A 19,761-nucleotide genomic window follows, 5' to 3' on the forward strand; every position below is an offset into this window, starting at 1 on the left:
ACATGCCTGACAAAGGTCTTTCACCAGTACGTCTGAACACTTCAGTTTAAATGGATCATCAGGACCTCCTTTTTTGGGGCAAAGGGGAGGGGGTGGAACCTTGAAGTGATGGTTGCGCCTGCGCGTTTGTGTTCTCTTGCAATGAATGTTTTCTAATAAAAGTTCAGTTGTAAGTGAGCGTCTTTCCTGTCAAGTGCTTTTCCTGCTACCTTGTGCACTCTCATATATTTCAACATTAGGTTTTACCAACTGGTCCAGCATTCCACTTTATTGTACCGGGGTAATACATGTTGTAGTGCAAAACTCGTATACATGATGCATGGGTTCGTGAAGCATGAACATTTTCACTGTGTTTCCAAGCAAAGGGAGTTCTTTTAACTATTGCCAAGCAGAACATAGGCACGGCTGGGGGTTAGAACACGTGCTTGCCATCCAAATGGCCTGGGTTTGATCCTCGCTCGGACTCGGACATCATTATATTGACAGATTCAGGCATCTTTGTCACATATTGAGTATGGTTAAATTGAAATGAACGATAAAACCAATAAATCATGTATACTAGTGGACGAGCCTTGTAGCTGGATTGTGTAGTTGTTCCCTTTGTTGTACATAGTCTGGTGCTTTAATGCTCACCATAGTTCACCTCGCCGTTTTTTTTTTTTTTTACATTTCATGTCATTTTCCGCATTGCCGTTAATTATTACCGAATGAAAGGGAATAAAAATGTGTACCAACATAGCTGAAGAAAATTTCTCTTTCAAGTTGCAGCCTTTTTTTCTCCCTCTCTCTCTCTGAATAAAACGATACCATTCTTTCAATTTGTACTTTTGCTTAACTAATTGAGTGGAAAAGGAAAACCCGAGTGTCGGCTTCATCGCATGGCAGTACAACAAAAATAGTCATAAAATGCAAGCAGAGAAACAGATGGCCCAACGTTGACCTCTGTGGCCACCTAACAACAAAAAAAGTATGTCGAGTATTGTCCTTGTTAGCTATGTGTAGGACCAATTTTTGTTGATGAAGCATGAGTGATTTTGCTGCAACATTTCTTGATTATTATGCTCATCATTGGTCATGAAATGGTTAACTTTTTCCTTGTTCTAAAGGAAATGGGTGTTACAAGAATTGGTTGTTGACCCCTTATAAAGCTCAGTGCAGTCTGTGCCACAAGCACATCACCACATGCATAGTCATGCTGCTTGGCCATGCTGTCTTTTGCCTTTAATTGAAGGAGCATGCAGCCCGATTTCTCATTCGTGACGCGATTGTACTGACTCGTACCCCATTGTTTTCTTTGCAAACAGAGAAATTCACCATGGACTACAAGCGAGACGAAAAGATCATTCTCCCGACAGCTCCAAAGGCTGCCCGTGGTCCGGACGTGGACTTATCCAAGGTTCCCAACCGACCGCCCTATACGGTCTACCTGGGAAACCTGCCATACGACGTCTGCGACGATGACGTCATCAAATTTTTTCGTGGCTTGAAGGTGAGGAGCATAAGCCCGAATGATTGTAAGGCTACTAAATTTTTCTCTCTTCATTCGTTTTTAACAAAAGGTGTCGTCCGTACGCCTGCCCAGAGAAAGTGGCGACAGAGGTCGCATGCGTGGCTTCGGCTACGCTGAATTTCCAGACAGGAGCACTCTCTTGGAAGCCCTGGGTTATAACAACGAGGTGAGTTATTATAGCAGTGTTTATGTGCTTTAGTACAGTCTGCTCTCGTTAAAGTTGATCATTATTGTCCAGCAAAATGGGTTTGTAATATCCAGACTCTGTCAGGGGGGCTGTATCGCCGTGCGATTGCGATCGTTTCGATTTCGCTCAGCAGTATGGGGCAGGCCAGTTCCACAGATGCGTGCTGAATGTACTTCACAGCATGATTACTAAAGACTTAATCACTAGCAGCAGTTATTAACTTAATGGTGGCAGTGCAAATTCTAATTGATGAGTGAGTGCAGTTACACTAGCTACAAGTACGCTATGTGGCCACCTTGCAGAACAGCAAAATGTAGCCCAATAATAAAGCATTTTTACAGGTTCTCTCAGCCATTTCTGTTGATCCGCTTGGCATTAGCTATTCCTTACTTGTGCGGACGGGAAGGCATATAAATGAGGCCACCTATAGGTCGCATAGTGCTCTTGTTGCATGTTTGCAAATTGTAAAGCTAATCACCTGTGATTAATATTCCAATGTCTTAGTTCTGCACAATCATTTTTAATTCTTGTATTCGGTTTACTGCACTTTCCACATTGTATTACTTTTATTACAGAACTCTTACCCTTTGCCGAGCAATAACTTGAGTGAGTTGGTACGTCTGTGCCTTTTTCGGGCAGTGTGTAATTGTCATGTATTATTTTTAATGTTTTCTTGTAGCTAATGTTCCAATGTTTTTACACGTTTTGCCTCACGCCTGCAATTGAGATGTGGCTTTAAGAAGGAAAAGAAGAGAAAAGTGAGCCCCGTAACTGTCTGCATCAGCGTGCGACACCTCAACAGTAGCTCACAAGGGATGGGGGTGAGGAGGGAATAAAAGGGTAGGATTAAAGGTATAGAGAGAGAGAGAGATGCGCTGGGACAGCGAGCGAGGACATATGAGGGATAGGAGAGATAGGAAAGATGGAAACACGGTCACAGGAGTCCAAGGATGGGGCACCACTTGCGAGAGCTCTTGTCGGCGTCAGGAGATGGTGTAGGGAAAGTCCGGCAGGTCAGAGCTACGCTGTCGTCGGAGATCGACGTCGGGAGGTGGCGTAGGGCCAGCCCAGTCGGCCAGAGCTACGCTGACGTCTGAGATCGCGAGGGCACAACCGGTCGGCACGGAAACCAGCGAGCGAGTCCTCGCCTGCAATTGTACTAGGCACCCCCTATGCATTGCATATGCAGGTTCTTAGGGGCAGCTTTGATGAATAAGTATGCTTTATGCACTGTACTTTTCTTTTTTTTTTCTTTTTTTTTTTTCTCGCCTTGGCATTGGAGTGTTCAGAAATGTCAAGAGTTGCAGAAGGGCTTGGCTTTAAATTGTTTTCTGTGTTATTGCAGAACCTGAAAAGCCGGTCCATAAAAGTGAGCCTAGCTGAGGAGCACGGTAAGTTGTTGACCGCTACCCATCTGCTTTTAGCAGAAATGATCGTAAGATCTCTGTAACAGTGCATGCTTACAGCCACACTCTTTATTTGAAATCCCTGCACAGACAACGAAGGTCGAGAGCGCGGAAATCGCGACATGGGCCGCAGCGACCGGTCGTTAGGCGGCGATTGGAGGGCAATGTCGAGGGACGATGGCGACGACGACCGAAGGGAACCCTCCTCGTGTGAGTAATCTCTTGTCAAGGCTTTCTGCCTAATGGCCTGTGAGCAGTGATGTGGTTTGTTTTGCAGCCTAAACACTTTAATGGTCACTTTTGGTTCCAGAATGACATTTAGGGGGTATCTGATTTGTCATTTGCCAGTCCTTCTAAACATGAAAAGTTCCGTTGTTATGATCAATGAATGTTCTTAGTGAATTTTATGGGGGGGGGGGGGGGGGGGGGGGGTATGACAAACTGCATTTAGAAAAATATACACTCAAACATTGATTTAACGAAGTAATGAAGAATGACTCTATCATAGACACAGTGCTATAAACATACGTTTGTAACGGATTTTTGGGTAAAATGAAGTATTTTCGTAGCAGCTATGACTTTGTAAATAATGAGGTTCAGTGTAACATCAGAAGAAACATTCCAATGCACATTATTAATAAGTGTGACATAGAATAGACAAACACGAGTGTATTCTATAGAATGTGAGAAGGTTGCTGCAGCAGCTTATCAGATGGAGCAATTTTGAAACGTGTAGTTGAGATCGCCACAAGTGCCACGCCCTATGCTTGTCAACCGGCTGGCATGAAAAAATTACATGTCTATCAGCCTGGCTTGCTTTAATGCTTTTTTTTTTTAAGATAATATATAATTTGTGGCATATGGAAAGGAGTTTGGGGTCCATTAATGTAAACCTTGGTAAGGGCAAAGCATGCTGTGTGCGCCGGTGTTTCTTACTGCAAAATCTTGACTCCTTTACTTGCTACCTGTCCATTAATGCCCCATCACTCTAGCGATGCACGTTTGTGTGCCTGGTCTTCCATTAGAAACTTTAATGCCTCGGTAAATTTCGTCGGGGATTCCGACTCTGCTGGTGCCAAGTCAATGTTTCAGTCAATAACGACGAAAGTGAGGATTGGTGGCGAGTAGTGGGATTTATCCAATTTTCGCAGTGTGTACCCATTTGTAAAGGACCGTGACAATGTCATGACACTTTAAGCCAGGACCCTTAAGTGTTTCACGCCTAATAAAATGTATTCTGCCATCTTTGGTAAAGTACAGGGTCATGCTGTGAACTTAGTCTGCGGTCTGCACTCACCTTTTCAGCAAGACTGCATGCCCCTGCCTATAATGGTAGTTTTTCGATTATACGGGGATTTCGTGCAAACTCCTCAAAGATGTATAGTGTGTGTTCGACTGTATGTTGATGATGAAATGGCAATAGAGCAATTCATTGCTTTTCAAGCAGAGATCTCAAAGAGAGTTTCAGCAGTGCATTTTCCTTTTTAGTCTTTTCAAAAAAATATTTTAAAATGCCACCGCTGCATTGGCAGCAACCGGAGATAGAGGGGACCCCTGGTGTGGAGGAGGGCCAATGACTCAGCCTCTGAAAGTCCAGCTACGCCTGCTCACTCACGTGTACCAAGGATCCGCATGTTTTTGTGACCTGTGGGTGATTCAGATGCTGTTTGAGTGAGCTCTAATCGAAATGTCCTTTCATACAATGTAGCCCATTCAAGGCATATGTGAAATTTGTATCATGGCAAAGTTCAGATCGGTTGTGACTATCATCTTGAGCCTTCTATAACGGTTAGACCAAGTAAAGAGTTGTTTCGAGTTTGTATAGGCTGTAGACTGCACCTGTGCAGTAGAACTGCTCTGTAGCGTTTCGTAGGATTTCTTGGCTAAAAAGTGCATGATGCAGGAAGAGATAATGTTCGATAACTGTTGCATGAAATGAAACTCGCATTTTCAGGCCATACGTTTCCAGAAAAGGCAAGGACCAACAGTGTATTGGCAAGGTATTATAGCATATCAAGTTAAAGGTTACTTGAAACTGTCCTGGGAAGCTCCTTTGTGAGAAAACAAGATCGCACTTGTGTATTTTGTAATTGCCACACCACTATTCTACGACCAAGCAGTATGTCTACCTTTCCGTGCTTGGTTTTCAGATTTATCTTGCCAGCTTAGCGACTGTTTTGCGCATTCAGTGCTTTTAGTGAAAAATTACGAGACCAGGTAATTAATGTTAGTAAACAGTCCCGTGCATTTTAAAATTTTAATTTTTTTTCCCCTGGCATAATGTTGTAGTTGGTGGCAGCCGGGGTTACGACGATGATGGCGGCTACCGCCGGCCTGGATTCGGGCGGGACTCAGACCGAGACGGCGGTGACTATGGCCGTGACCGGTTCTCGAGAGACCGACCTCGTGGGTTCGGAGACCGCGACCAAGGTTTCGACCGCGGCTTCGAGCGTCGGGGCGGGCTCGGAGGCTACGACAGGCCAAGGGACCGAGACTATGACCGGGATCGAGGTGTGTGCGCTGTCCACATATTGTTTGTCCTTTTGTGCGAAGTGACTACAGGATTCTTATCTTTGCGGGCATTGCAAGTGTGAACAGGGTTAGCCCAATGGCGAGTGCTTCAAAAACTGAGATAGGGCAGGATTACCACTCGCAGACACTAGCCAAGAAGAAGGGAGTTGAGGGTTCGATTAAGATTCTCACCTCTTGATAAACAGTTGGCTCAATTAATTGAGTGTCATTTAGCAACTAACAAACGAGCAACAAACTCATCCAGAAAAACACTAATTAGAAACATGGCACTTTGCAATCATCACTGAATATACCCTGTGAATACGTGTGTCCCCAGCTCCCTCTCTATGGGCATGACTTACAGGGCTTACTTTGTTCTACAAATAATCTATGCAATGAACTTCTCACAAGGGTGTGGGTACATCTTACCCTCCAATTGTATTTTTTGCTGAAAACCACAAATGGTCAATGGACCAGTTTCATGGATGGCATACATTAGACCTGCACTGTGTCTCCGCCATATTAGTTTTGGCATCGTGCTGTGCACCACCGTGAACTGTTTCACATTGGTGCAGGTTAATCAAGCGGACTTAATATCTTGACGTATGGCTTAAGCCAATATTGCAGATGTCCAGAAAATGTGGTGCTGGCAAATAACTGCAAGCCGCAGCAGTTCCTTGGAGCACGCGCTTGACGATTCCACCGATGCCCCTGTTTTCCAGGTTTTGGTGGTGGTGGCAGGCGAGAGTATGGGAGCAGCTTCAGCAGGGACGACCGAGATGACCGGTTCAGCCGGGATGATCGGTATAGCCGGGATGACCGGGACGACCGGGATCAGGGTAAGAAGCCTTTTGAGATATTGCCAGGTGTTAGATGACAGAAGGCCTACTGCAACGAAACATCATTCGGGCAATCGTTATTAGTAACAGTCAATGCACACTGCTGTTTGAACCCCTTTAAGAGAAGCATGCTCCGGGTTATAATTCTTGTTTTTTACAGTGTAGACCACTTTAACATACCTGCTTATAGTGTAGAACTGGTTAAAATGTGGTCTTTTCGACTACCGTTCACCCTCCCAAAAAACCCTGTGTATTCGCATTCCGCTTATTGTGCATTCCCCCAAGATGAGGGACCGGTTATATTGCGGTTGCTGGAAAATATGTGACAATTGTGGTAGCGAGTCCGCATCTCAAAGGAGGTGGGCTGGGTGCGCCACTGTGCAGCAAGTGACGAGATCATAATGGGGGGGAAGGGGGGGGCACGGAGTGAAGGAACAAACAAAAAGTGGAGGGAATGGCGTTGATGCGTGGTTGCGGCCGCCAGCGGCTCAACAGGGCACGTCAATTTCGTCCTTATCAACTGCACCTAACAGTTTCCATCATTACCAAGCTTGCTACAGATGTCCCATTTGCTATTTCGTCCGTAAATTTAAAAACCTTTACGGTTTTATGACCCAAGCTTTCGCCTTAGCTGCCAGTGAACGGTCTTGAGTAAGCTTGGCGGATTTTCGTCTTTGATCTCCCAACCACGAACGCGAGCTTCATATCATGCACACTGTTCTTGGTTCAGTGCTTGAGTGCGATCTTTTTGATGCCGGATTTTCATGTCTTGGACCAACTTCCCGCGACAACATACCGAATGGAAGGCGAGGAATAATTGGCAAGTGATGCGTTTCAGTAGCGGTTGTGTGCTAAAATAAAGTTGGGCTTTGGTACGGAATCAATGAAACTCTTTGCGGTGGCTGCACTTGACGTGAAGGGATACATAAATAAGTATCATTAAAGAAAATGAGGGTGGCACGTGTGGTGCTCAAATGGTGGTTCGCGATTCGATTGCGACGTCTTAAAATCAAGGGCACACCCATGAAATCGAACGATTGGCGTTTTTCAGAGCGGGAAATTCCGGACGGGGTTCGACATATTTTCTGTGTAAAGCACATAATTGAGGTAGCCTGAGAAGTAGGCGGCGAATTTCCACGATGGTGCTTTATTCTGTAGACCACCTCCCCCTTTTCGCGTTTATTTCGTTAAGAACAGGTATCTTTGGACGTAAAATTTTTTCTAACATTTGGAAATTTAAAAAGTTGTAACCTCCACACATCGCATCCTTCGATTCTCAGGCACGCGAGGCTCTTTGCTCAACATGTTTTGCTCTTAAAAACAGGTTGTTTTTGTTATAGTGCTCATATTCCTGACTCCAGCAACTTACGTTGTAGTGAGTGTATACAGTCGAATCCCGGCACAACGAAGTCCGCTTCAACGAAATTTCCGCCACAACGAAGGTTTTTCCATTCCCCGTCGATGTCCCATAGGGTATATAATGCTTCGAAATTCCCTCCAATACGAACTACTTCACGGCAGCATTTCCACTTCAACGAAGTTTTTTGCGGGACGAGCAATTGAGGCACGAGCAAAATTATTCAAATTACAGCTTATTGAAATTCTCAAAAGTGTTTTAATGCCTTGACAAACCATGGACCTTAATAACATTTAAAAAAAAACACACACACACAAGATGTTGCTCAGAGCATGCATACTGGGCGCGACGGTGACTCGCTGTGCAATGTAAACAACACAAAGCCGCCATACATACCGCGATAGTGATGGCGATGCAATCAATGCAACGCGCTCTCATGTAGATTCAGAAGAAACGTCGGAAACGTTTTGAATCGTGTCTGTGTACAAACAACACGCATTAATTTGATTTTTATAGTATTTTTAATTATTTTTATAACGTTTGTGAGAATGGTTTCAATGTCAGGAATTTCCAATTTATGTCTACGTACGTACGTACAAAATTGGAGATGCGAGGCAAATCCCGGTAGAGTGCGACGATGCGTTCGGACGACGGCTTCCGCTTCCGGCGGCCTGACTAGGGCTAGCTTCTTCACAACGAGCAATCGCACGCTTTGGTCATTGTTTGATTGTTTCCCGAAGGTGCAGTAACGCGATCAACGATGGCGCAGCCGGCGAAAAAGCGCAAGTTTTTGTCGCTCGAAGACAAGGCTCGCATCATCGCACAGGCTGAAGCTGGAAAGAAGGCACTCATCGCTGAAGAGTTCGGGATTGCGGCGAGCTCTCTGTCAACTATATTGAAGAGCAAGGACGCGATAGGCAAAGCTCTAGCTTCAGGGACGTCCGCTAAGCATAAGAAGGTGACCCAGCCAGTGCACGAAGCCTTAGACAAGGCTGTTTACACCTGGTTCGTGGAGACGTGGGCCAAGAAAATTGCCCTTAGCGGCGATATTGTACGGCAGAAGGCGCTGGATTTTGCCTGAATGCTCGGCATTGATGATTTCAAGGCCAGCGTAGGTTGGCTAAACAGATTTAAATCCCGCCACAGCATCATCGGCAAAGTGTTGTGTGGTGAAGCCGCTTCGGCGGATAAAGACGGCGCCGCCGCGTGGATGTCGGCCAGCCTTGGAAGCATCCTTAAGGACTACGCATCATCGGACATATACAATGCCGATGAGACCGGTCTATTCTACGAAATGTTACCGAACAAGACCCTGGATTTTAAGGGGCTGCGCTGTCAAGGAGGTAAACACAGCAAGAAAAGGATCACCGTGCTACTATGCGCCAATATAGAGGGATCAGATAAGCGACCGCTTTTGGTCATTGGCAAAAGTGCAAAACCGCGCTGCTTCAAAGGAAATCGGCGCCTTCCAGTGAAGTACGTGGCCAACAGCCGGGCGTGGATGACCCGTGCAATTTTTGGAGAGTGGGTCGAGGAATTCGACCGGGACATGGGCAGGCAAGGCCACAAGGTTTGTCTGCTTTTAGACAATTGTTCCGCACATTCCATTGAGGACACGGAGCTCGAGAACGTGCAGCTCAAGTTTTTGCCACCGAACTGCACGTCCATCATTCAACCCCTCGACCAAGGGGTCATCCAAAGCGTCAAGTGCGCGTACCGCAAGCGCCTTATCCAAAGGCTGATTTTGAACACTCGGTTGGGTCGCGAAACGAAAATCGACTTGTTCATGGCGCTCCAAATGATCGCTGATTCGTGGTGCGAGACGGGGAGCGCCGTAGTCGCGAACTGCTTCCGCCATGCCGGATTCGCAGTACAGTGCGCCGAGACTTCCGATTCTGCGATTGAAGCTTACGATGGCGACGCAGACAGCGATGAGGACAGGTTGCTGGACCAGGACGAAGAAATCGCAGTCGCTTGGGCAGACCTGTAGGAAAGTGATGTGCCCGCCGACGTACATATCAGCGAGTTCTTGCAAGCCGACTCTTGCTTGGTGGTGCGCGAGGAAATGACGGACACAGACATCATAAAAAGCGTCCAGAAAGACGGTGTTTCGTCGGACGATGATGACACAATCGCGCAACGTGATCCCGCACTACCACCGACTTCACAGGTGCTGGACGCATTCGATATCATCAGGCGTTGCATCGGGTCGCAGGACGACGATGAAGCAATGGCTCTACTGGCAGCGTGCGAAAGTCGTGTTGTGCCATCGCTTGGCAAGAAGCGGAAACAGGCGAAGTTGAGCGATTTTTGGCATTAAAGCTTGTTCTTTTGCTTCAGCAAGTCCCGTGTCACGTATGTATTTCATCATATCGCGACAACGAATTTCCGCGATAGCGAAATTTTGCGCCCGCCCCGTCAGTTTCGTTGTAGCGGGATTCAACTGTATTGTATATGAGATATGGTATAAGCAAGGTACCTCGTATGCTTTTTCTTGTCAAAATGTATTTTATTGTAGGCGCACTGATGTCTCTTATTCCCGTATGTCTCTTCTATCAGTGTTTCTTATAAAGGGGTTCAACTGTATATCATGTCCCTCAATAGAGAGTTTTAGAATAGCATTCGCAAAGCTTGCAGCTGTTGCGGGCGTAGCAACACCGTTCGTCACTCAACAGGAGCCTGCAAGAGGTTGGCGTACAACGCATGCGCAACAAAAACGCAAAGCTTTACGTTGCTCTGTTCTAAAGCTCTGTTCGGTTCACTCGCAAATGGTTTTACTCTGCCGGAAAGATAGCTACAAAGGTTGCTGTTAGCCAAGAGATTTTTTTCTAATCTGAGAATTCAATGCTTCTTGCTGGGATGGCATTTATGGCACCACCACCGTGCCTTGTGTTCTTCGGTTCTTGTTTTTTTGTGTGGTTAATCTGCAACAGAGCGGCTCATGGGTCCCAGTAGCCCCAGCTATTTATGTGCGATTACTCTGTGATTTCTGATGTCTGCTTGTGCAACAAAATGCGCGGCTGATTTTCGTCAAGTAACCTTCTGTGTGTCGAGAAATGACCTGGGACTCCGGCTAATCGAGTGTGTCGTATCTTAGACAAGCCCGGAGATTCCTCTGGCTTTGCAGACTCTGCGCCGCGGGAGCGCAAGAAGCTGCAGCTCAAGCCTCGCTCTGTGCCCGTGGAAGCGAACAAGGAGGCCGCTGCCGTGCCCAAGGCCCCCGAGCCTGCACCTAAGGCCTCGTCAGCCATTTTCGGCGGAGCGCGACCCGTGGATACGGCTGCCCGAGAGCGTGAGATCGAAGCACGGCTTGCTCGGCAGCGTGAGGAAGAAGAGCGCCGACAGATCCGGGACCGGGAACCCTTTCAGGACAGGTCAGTATTGGTGACTCACATCATGGCCAAATTACTGGCAGTTAGCACGTGTCAGCGAGACGCAGACACATGCTTGTGTACAGAGCTCGCAGCTTGCTTGTGTACGCATGCTTATGTACACTCCTTTAAAATTTTCAGTATGGTGACTTGTGTATGTGTGATTGCTCAACATAGCCTTATCTTGTTGCTAGAGGTAATGCTAGTTTGGATGTAAGCATTCAGAGTTGAAAATTTACCAATATTACACGAGCTGAAGACTAGAAGCGAGAGTATGTGCATCACTTGAAGGGTAACTCCTTTTTTTTTTTTTATTCACCATATCAGTAAAAATTTGAACACGTGTTCTTGTCGGTATGTGGGAAAGTGTACTGTAGTAAGTCATTTTTTTATTTTTTCATTAAACAAATTTTAAAATTGGTAGCTGATTTTAGAAGCACACTTGTGAATGCGAGCCACCCTGTGTATGGGACATAAGTCCCTACTCGTTTCCAAAAACACCTTTCCCAGCAGACCGATGCTGCGCACGCTTTCTTCTATGAGGCGATGACTACGCAAGCACAGTTCAGTTTAGTCAGCTACATACAGCGTGTTAGTCGTCGTTGATGTCGCGTCTTATAATATTGAGCAACGAGGAATCGATTCGGGGTACGTCAGATACTTCACCCGCCCGCCGGTGGGCCGAAATCAACAAACGATGCTTCCACACTCGGGTAGTAGCCGCAATCATTGCTGAACTTGTTACAGGTTAGTTCAGACGAGCTGGAATAGCTTGATTCTGCGTCGGATGACATCGCCAATTGATTTTTCGCGCATCAGAAGAGGCACATGAGCTAGGTTTACACCCTAGCTAGCCTGTGGTGAGGTGTAGCGGATTTCGTGACATCATCCGATACCTACCATGAAGGACAGAGCAGCTCGCTGTTCTGATTTCTGTTTTGACTCATCGTTCATTGCTTAATTAGGATTGACAAATGCCTGGGCATAATGAACCCCCCTAGCTATGGCAGGACTCTCAATACCGTACAGTTAAACCTCGTTATAACGAAATTGGAGGGCCGCCGCTATTTGCTCGTTATAACCAATATTTCGTTGTAGCCGTAGCGGGCATTTACTGCAAATATTATGCACTGTACTTACCCAAAAAAAAATAGCGGGCGAAATAGCATCACGCCGCACGGTGGTATGCAACAAAATAACCGCATTCCCAAATAAAAAAGAAAAATTTATGCACCTTTTTTAATGCACTTCAAAATACACAGCTTGCATTTCAGGCAGACTTAGCTGCAAAGAAGTCCGTAATTGGACGTTGATGCATCTTCCTGGTGCGAACGATGGCTCGCTCAGCTGCGGCCGCAATGTTCAAGCCATCTTCGCCGCCCTCGTGAGCGCCGAAGTAGCGGCGCAGTACGTCCACCGCGTCTAATGCCTCCGACGCCGTCGGCACGTTTGTCTCCTGTTCGTCGACAGAGTTCGTCGACAGTTCGTCACTGGTTTCTATACGATCACTGACAGCGCGCACGATATCGTCATCCAGGAGCTGCTTCGTTGCCACCACTTTCGAGTCCGCACTCACATAGTCGCAAAACGACTCGCTGTCAGGCACGACACCGGCGTCACGAAGTGTCGTCCATGATGCAGCGACTTCGTCTGATGTGGCAAAACCGTCCAGCACAGTGGGCTCGTCTGATGGCTCATCGCCGGCGTCTGGTGCAGCGGCAAATGAGGCGTGTCGAAAGCAGTTTGCGATCGTGGTCGTCGTCGCACTCATCCACGCCGCCTGAAGCATTTCAAGTGCAGCGTACAAGTCAACATCGGCGTCTCGCTTCATCCTCGTGTTGAGCAGAAGCTTGTCTATCACTTGCTTGCGGTAACCTGCCTTCAGCGACATAATCACGCCTTGGTCAAGTGGCTGTATTTTTGCTGTGCAGTTTGCAGGAAGGAACAGCAGCTCGATGTTTTGAAACATGGCAGCGGTATGGTGGGCGGTGCTGTTATCTAAAACAAGGCACACCTTGCGGTTCGCCTTTGCCAGTTTCTCGTCCCATTCGCAAAGCCATTTTGAAAAAATCTCTCTGGTCATCCAGGCTTTGCGATTGGCTACGTACTTGACTGGGAGCTGCCTCTTCCCCTTAAAGCAGCGAGGGAATGCACTTTTGCCAATTACGAAAATTGGCAGCTTCTCAGAGCCGGGCATGTTTGCACAAAGTAGCGCAGTGATCCGCAGCTTACTTTGTTTGCCGCCATGGCACGGCTCGCCTTTGAGGGCTAATGTCTTGTGCGGCAACATCTTGAAAAAGAGAGCGGTTTCGTTTGCATTAAAAATATCCTCCGGGCTGTACTTTTTTAGCAGCCGCACGATGTTTTCTTTCGCCCACTTGGTAGCCTCTGCTTCGTCGACAGATTGCGATTCGCCACAGACCGCTCTCCCGACAATGTCGTGGCGCTCCTCGAAGCGTTGGAGCGAACCCGAACTTGCTACGAAGTTGTCATAGCCCATGATGCAGGCCAAGTCTCTCTCTTTTCTTTGCGGCAAGGCGCCGCTCACTGGCAGATTCACGGCCCGCATGTCCAAGAACCATTTAAAAACGGCTCTTTCAACCGCTTCAAAGGCAGGTGCCCTCATCCTCTTAGCGCTTCCTTTCACGCCACGTGCAGCAGCGTCGATGATGGACTCCTGCTTGCTCAAGATGGTTGACAGTGGGCTCGTCGATACGCCAAAGTCTCTTGCCACGTTGCCTTTCTTGGTCCCCGATTCGATGGCTCTTATCATAGCCGCCTTCTGATCTAGCGTTATGCGCTTCCGCTTACCGCCTGGCGCATTCATGTTGCTGGAATCACGAGCGCAGCACGATAAAAGATAAGGCGGAAGCGGTCGAAAAAGAGAAGAAACACGCACGCAAAAGCAATGCGGCTCAGGTCGGCGAGCGACAACACTTGCAGAGAAAGTGACTGTGAAGAGGAAGGGGCAGAAGGGGCGCTCTTTTGCGCTGCCCTCTAGGAACCGGTTACTCAAGGGGAAGGGGGTATGTAAGATTAGGAAGCGCGCCTCAGCGCCGTGAGAAAGGGGAGAGGGAGAATATAAAGAAGACACAAAAGAAAAAAGGGCGAGACGTTCGCGGAGCTGCGAAGCGCTCCGCTGTCGGTGGTAGCCAAGCGGCGCACGTGCAGCGACCTCTCCTCCGGAAACAGCGCGTGCCATCTGCTTTGCGCGCGTTGCTGGAGGGCGCGTAGCGGGAGTTTTAAACTGCTAAATACAGTTCTCGCGTTGCGCGCCGTCTCAAATTGGCGTTGTGCACTGTCGTGACATCGGCTCAAAATATTACTTCCTAACAAAATTTGTTCGTTATATCCCATAACAGGCAAATTTCGCCTCGTTAAAAGGAGGTTTTGAATACATTGGTTTGTATGGGGACTTTCAAGGGTAATTAGGATTTGCTCGTTATAAGGAGGTTTAACTGTATTTACTCGTATAATCTTCTCACTTTTTTTTTTTTTTTTTTGCGCGGAAAACCGATGCAAAGTTAGGGGGTGCGAGAATCACATGGGGAAAACTTTCCACGAAAACGTACGAAGCGAAAAAGGAAACTAAGTGGCCGCAGGTCGGGATTTTCACGCCAGAACAATAAAAGCACAGGTTCAACACAAGGCAAGATTTATTTGAGACACAAAGGGCGCAATCAAATAGCCGAGAATTGGAATACCGTATGCAAAGCTTGTGGGCGTTGCGGGCGTAACGGTATTGTTCGTCGCTCAACAGGAGTCCGCAAAAGGTAAGCGAAAGGCCTCAGTGTTGGGCTGATTGCCATATAACAGAATCGTTTGCAGTTGCCTTCTGAAAAAATAAAGTTCACCATCAATCCCAGTCTTGGGCACGCGGAAGGCCCAACATGTCTCGGTGGCTTCCAGCTGCCGTCACCAGTTGCAAACACAAAACTCATCTACTCCGAAGGGCCTACTGGCGGCCCTGTTGTCGTTGTTTAGTGCATAATCAATCACTTTCAACTTGATAGCAGCCGTGTAGCTTCCACATCACCCCAGAACGTAGCAAGATTACAGACACAACATATAAATCACTCGGCAATGCACACTTGCCACTTTGGATTGGATCGGATTGAATTTTGGTGCAATAATAGTAAGCTCTATGCTTAGGAGATGGCGCCAGGCGGTGCACGCTATCATCATCAGTGGCTGGAACGAGCAGATGACATTATTGCACCAATTTTGTGGGTGCGATAATTAAAAAATTAATCGTAATTTTGTTGGGCGATGTCGGGGGTGTGAGAATTACGCGAGTAAATACGGTAGAACTCCGCTACAGCGAACACCGCTTCAATGAAATTTCTGCTACAACGAAAAATTCACGATTCCCCGTCAGCAGTTCAAATGAGTCAATGCATATTGTCGCCACAATGAACACTTTTGCTTCGATTGTTTCGCTTCAACGAAATTTTACAATGCAATGCCATGCTTAAATACTTATTTCTGTGCAGTAAACCCAATCTTTAAGGGGAGGCGCGGCAAGTAAAGTGCCGATTTTGGTCAAAATATGCGATTTTCTGATTTATTTTTTTTTGTAATCTTCAGACCTTCCACTTCCTTGTTCTAAAATATTACAGCGAAACGTGCGCCACAAATCCCGCAAATAGTGTTTTTGCCGAGGCTAGTCGCCGAAAAGTGCGAAAAAAAAGCCCCTGAAACGGTGTTGTTCACGCCGCACAAACGCGCCAAGTTGTTGACCGTGGGCCGCCATTTTGGTAGCTTTGGAAAGAGGAGAAAGCCGGCTTCCCGATGGTCGCGGTCTCGTATTTCGCCGAGTGAAAATAAAAACGCGAGGAGCAAGTAAAAAAACGAAAACGAAGAACGGCAATTGGCTGCGCGGGTCACGTGGTAGCAGGCGCGACCTCTTACTGGTCAAAGCTGCGCCGCGCACCTTGGCAACCTTGGAAGCGCGAGCGCATCTGCGGCCGCCGTGTCGAGAATCATCCGGCGTGCGCTTCGTTTTTTGCCAGTTTGCTGTTTTTGTGATAGTTCGCGTGCTTTTTTTACCAAGCTTTGTTACATCGGTGGTCTCTTCTGAGTGCTTGCTCATACTGCGGTGCTATGTTGCCGCAAAAAAAGTTCCGGAGCGTCCACAAGTACGGAAAGCGTCGGAAAGCTTGGAACAAAGGGCAGACGACTGCGGCTGCCGTCCCAGTCGCAGTTCCGGACGGAGCATGCTCTTCAAGCGTCACGGAGCCTCTACTCGGACCCTTCGCTGATTGTTGTGAGGCCGAGAGTGTGGAAGGTGCCACATCGTCGTATGTCAGACCGCCGGATGCCGTCGACCGTGATGGACGCTCTCGCGAACCCGATTGCGGTGGCACCGCGTCGGCAGCCGTTGCAACTCCGGGCGTGCGCGCGTCGAACATTCTATCGCGAGTTTCGGCCCAGATTCCGAGCAGTGAAGAAATCGCGCAGCGGGCGCAGACAAGGCGGGATGTTTTGGATGCCGTAGCATCGAAGTCCGCTTCAAAGCGGAAGCTCGAGCTTCTGAACGAAGGCTGCGACGAAAATGACGGCGGTAAGGACTCCACATTCTTCATTGTAAATAAGAATATGCTGAACGGTCTGCTTTCGTCAGTAAAGTGCAACAAGTGCGACGAAGGGTCGATACGCCTCGAGACTACGCACTGCCTTGGACTCGCGGCGAGGGTGGAACTTTTTTGTGACAATTGTGGCAGAGTGAACAGTGCGTGGTCGTCCCCGAGGTGCTCCGGGCAACAAAAAACGAACCCCTTTGAGGTAAACGTGCGTGCTTTGAGGGCTGTGCAGTCAGTTGGCAGGAAACAATCTGCCATAAATGACATTTTTTCTGCGATGGACATTTCGCATCGAGCACTGCACCACAAGTCCTACCAGAGACTGCAAAGGAAGTACAGCCACCCTGCCACCACATCAGCTGCCACCCGCATTGAAGCAGAAAGTGCACAGAAGGTGCATGACATTTACAAGGACCTAGGAGGAGTGCCAGGCAACATTGACGTCATTTACGACGGCACGTGGATGACGAGGGGGCACAGAAGTCATATTGGCGTGGGCTGTGTAATCGAGCTGTACACAGGCTTGGTCTTGGACCACTGTGTCCTGTCCAACTACTGCCAAGGCTGTGCTGTTGGCCCCAAGCCTGGTGACGACAACTATGAGGAGTGGCTTGAGAAACACAAGCCACAGTGCCAAAAGAACACCGATGCTAATGCAGGCCAAATGGAAGTAGAAGCAGCTAGGATCATGTTTGAAAGATCGTTTACCAAGTACAAGCTTCGATACATCAATGTGCTCTGCGACGGTGACAGCCGTACGTACCTTGCCCTCACGCAAGACAAGGTGTATGGCTACATGGTGATTAAGAAACAGGAGTGTGTGAACCATGTGAAAAAAAGAATGGGCACTTCCTTGCGCAACCTTCTTGATGAGCACAAATCCAAAGGCCGAGGACTGAGCATGGGTGGCAAAGGCCGGCTGACGCAGGGCCTGATAAAGAAGTTGACGAATTATTATGGCTGGGCCATTAAGAGCCACCCCAACGATGTTCCTGGCATGGAGAGGGCCATCATGGCCACTTATTACCATGCAACATCCACAGACCAGGATCCACACCACAACCTGTGCCCAAGTGGGACTGACTCCTGGTGCCCGCACAATCAGGCATTGGCCAAGGGAGAGCCGCTGCCGCCTCACAAACATAAACTGCCCCCTCACGTGCGAGTGGCACTGCTGCCAATCTACAAGCGCCTCTCGAACAAAGAGCTCCTTGAAAGGTGTGCGCAGGGAAAAACCCAGAACGCTGTGGAGAGTATGAACAGCCTCATTTGGTCACTCCAGTCCAAGAGCCAGTTCGCCTCCCTTCGAAGTGTGGAAAGTGCAGTTGCAGATGCAGTCTGCCGTTTCAATGGTGGCTGCAAGAGTGCGCTGCAAGAGATCACTGCTCAACTGGGCTTCAATCCAGGAGACTGCTCTTTGCGGCGAGCAGCCGAAAAGGATGCCAAAAGGGTAAAGAGGGCTCAAAAGGCGCATTGTTCCACGACAAAGAAGCGCAAAACTGGGTTGCGCTCTACAGAGGCCAAGGCCACAGCATCTCAGGATTACTGCCCAGGAGGATTCTGAGTGTTTTAGGCATGTTGTGAACTTCCAAACAAGAGTGAACTTTCAAAGTCAGTTTTCTCAACTCTTGATTTTCGCCTATGTGCCTTCGCTAGAACATCTGTCATTTTCTAACAAAGACTGATAGAGTCGTTCCGTTTTTTGCACTAGGCTCAGGAGGCCTTTAGCAGTGCAATAAAGCTTTATCTCTCTTCTTACTCATCATTTAAAATTTTTAGAACACATTTTATAATTACTGCGATGTGTGCGCAAAACAACATCCATGTTTTGGAAATTTTATTTATGGTTACAAGAACTAGAAAAATCAACTAATAGCTTCTTTGCACAAGTTGATGCTTTGGGAACATAATAATATGAAAAAATAATTTCATTTAGCAATAATTATCTCTTTAAGTGCGAAGAGCATTAATTAGTATAATTATGCTTGTAACTCAAAAAGTACAAGAGGTATTTGAAAACGGTTTTCATATTTGGAATCCTCACAATCATCCACATACACACACCAAATTTCATCACAAACAGTACATTAATAAAAAAATTAGTTTTACTTGCCACGTGCCCCCTTAAGGGGGGACGTGGCAAGTAAAACTGCACTTTTTTTTTTTTTGTTCTTTCATCGCACTCCCTGAAGGTTTCTTTTTTTGACAGGTAAGTTAGCGACCTGACGCTATTTCGGTTAAGCAGTACTACCGTTTAGTACGTACTTTTTCCAAGCTCCGGCCAACTACGGTTTAACGAGGTTTCACTGTAGGAAGTTAGCGCTCGTGTCCTTCTTGTCTCTGCGTCGTTGTTCTGTTCTCGCGCTATAACTATCATCTAGAATAGCGTTTGCTCCCCCTAGGGAAAGGTCTAGGGAGATTCGCCCTGACCGCAATATCAAATGCACGGAAGCTACACACAACACTTCGCGGGCCGCGATCGCCGCACACTATTTTGGATTTCCTGCGGGTAGGTCGCAAACGGCGGCACGCGTAACGGCGCATGCTCAGTGGCAGCGGCCGCATCGCAAGGGCTCGCAGTGCGTTATTCTTAAACTCCCTAATGGCATTGTGGCAAGCACATTCACTCCACTACTGCGCAGCTCCGCCTCCTCCCTGTACGGTGCGATGACGACACTGCTGACCTCTTCGGCTGACCGAAGACGAGAAAATGGTCCCGTGCCACGTTTTTTATAGCAGACACGGCCTCCGAAACCTGAAATATGACGTTTGCTTTCCAATCTTGGCGGCAGGAAAGCCATTTTAAAATTAAGCTACTAAGCTTAGTCAAGCCAGCAGAAAATCCAACATGGGGGTGTCCATACAGGTTCATGGAGCGGCTCGAAACAAACGATTTAGTCCGAAAAATCCAACTTTGTGGGGCGAATTCATCCGAAAAATCGGTCAGAAAAATGCATTAGCCCTATGGGAACCCTGACAGTGCACTTTTGAAGTACGA

At 47.6% G+C, this 19,761-nt stretch overlaps 2 protein-coding genes across 6 annotated transcripts in view; both read left to right on the forward strand.

Moving 5' to 3' along the window:
• LOC119172351 (eukaryotic translation initiation factor 4B) overlaps positions 1 to 19,761 on the forward strand; it is a 42,060-nt gene that overhangs the window by 8,919 nt on the left and 13,380 nt on the right. For 3 of the 5 annotated variants that reach the window (XM_037423412.2, XM_037423410.2, XM_037423413.2), the window contains exons 3-9: positions 1,305 to 1,489; positions 1,560 to 1,676; positions 3,043 to 3,088; positions 3,194 to 3,313; positions 5,393 to 5,614; positions 6,337 to 6,453; positions 10,908 to 11,184. In XM_037423412.2, the coding sequence (XP_037279309.2) occupies positions 1,305 to 1,489; positions 1,560 to 1,676; positions 3,043 to 3,088; positions 3,194 to 3,313; positions 5,393 to 5,614; positions 6,337 to 6,453; positions 10,908 to 11,184 (1,084 nt within the window). The remainder of the gene's footprint in view (positions 1 to 1,304; positions 1,490 to 1,559; positions 1,677 to 3,042; positions 3,089 to 3,193; positions 3,314 to 5,392; positions 5,615 to 6,336; positions 6,454 to 10,907; positions 11,185 to 19,761) is intronic. The other 2 variants (XM_075893629.1, XM_037423414.2) reach the window with 1 other exon arrangement.
• On the forward strand, positions 14,421 to 18,785 carry LOC142814595 (uncharacterized). Its single transcript, XM_075893628.1, has 2 exons — positions 14,421 to 16,662; positions 16,705 to 18,785. The coding sequence occupies exons 1-2, from the start codon at positions 16,285 to 16,287 to the stop codon at positions 18,325 to 18,327; spliced, it is 2,001 nt and encodes a 666-aa protein (XP_075749743.1). The 5' UTR covers positions 14,421 to 16,284; the 3' UTR covers positions 18,328 to 18,785.

The sequence above is a fragment of the Rhipicephalus microplus genome, chromosome 4, assembly GCF_043290135.1.
Source record: "Rhipicephalus microplus isolate Deutch F79 chromosome 4, USDA_Rmic, whole genome shotgun sequence".
Classification (NCBI taxonomy): domain Eukaryota; kingdom Metazoa; phylum Arthropoda; class Arachnida; order Ixodida; family Ixodidae; genus Rhipicephalus; species Rhipicephalus microplus.

Excerpts from the sequence above, each read along its gene's own strand:
- LOC142814595 (XM_075893628.1), top strand. The coding sequence starts at position 16,285 with ATGTTGCCGCAAAAAAAGTTCCGGAGCGTCCACAAGTACGGAAAGCGT. Across the intron at positions 16,663-16,704 it reads GGGCGCAGACAAGGCGGGAT|CTCGAGCTTCTGAACGAAGG; the intron begins GTTTTGGATGCC and ends TCAAAGCGGAAG.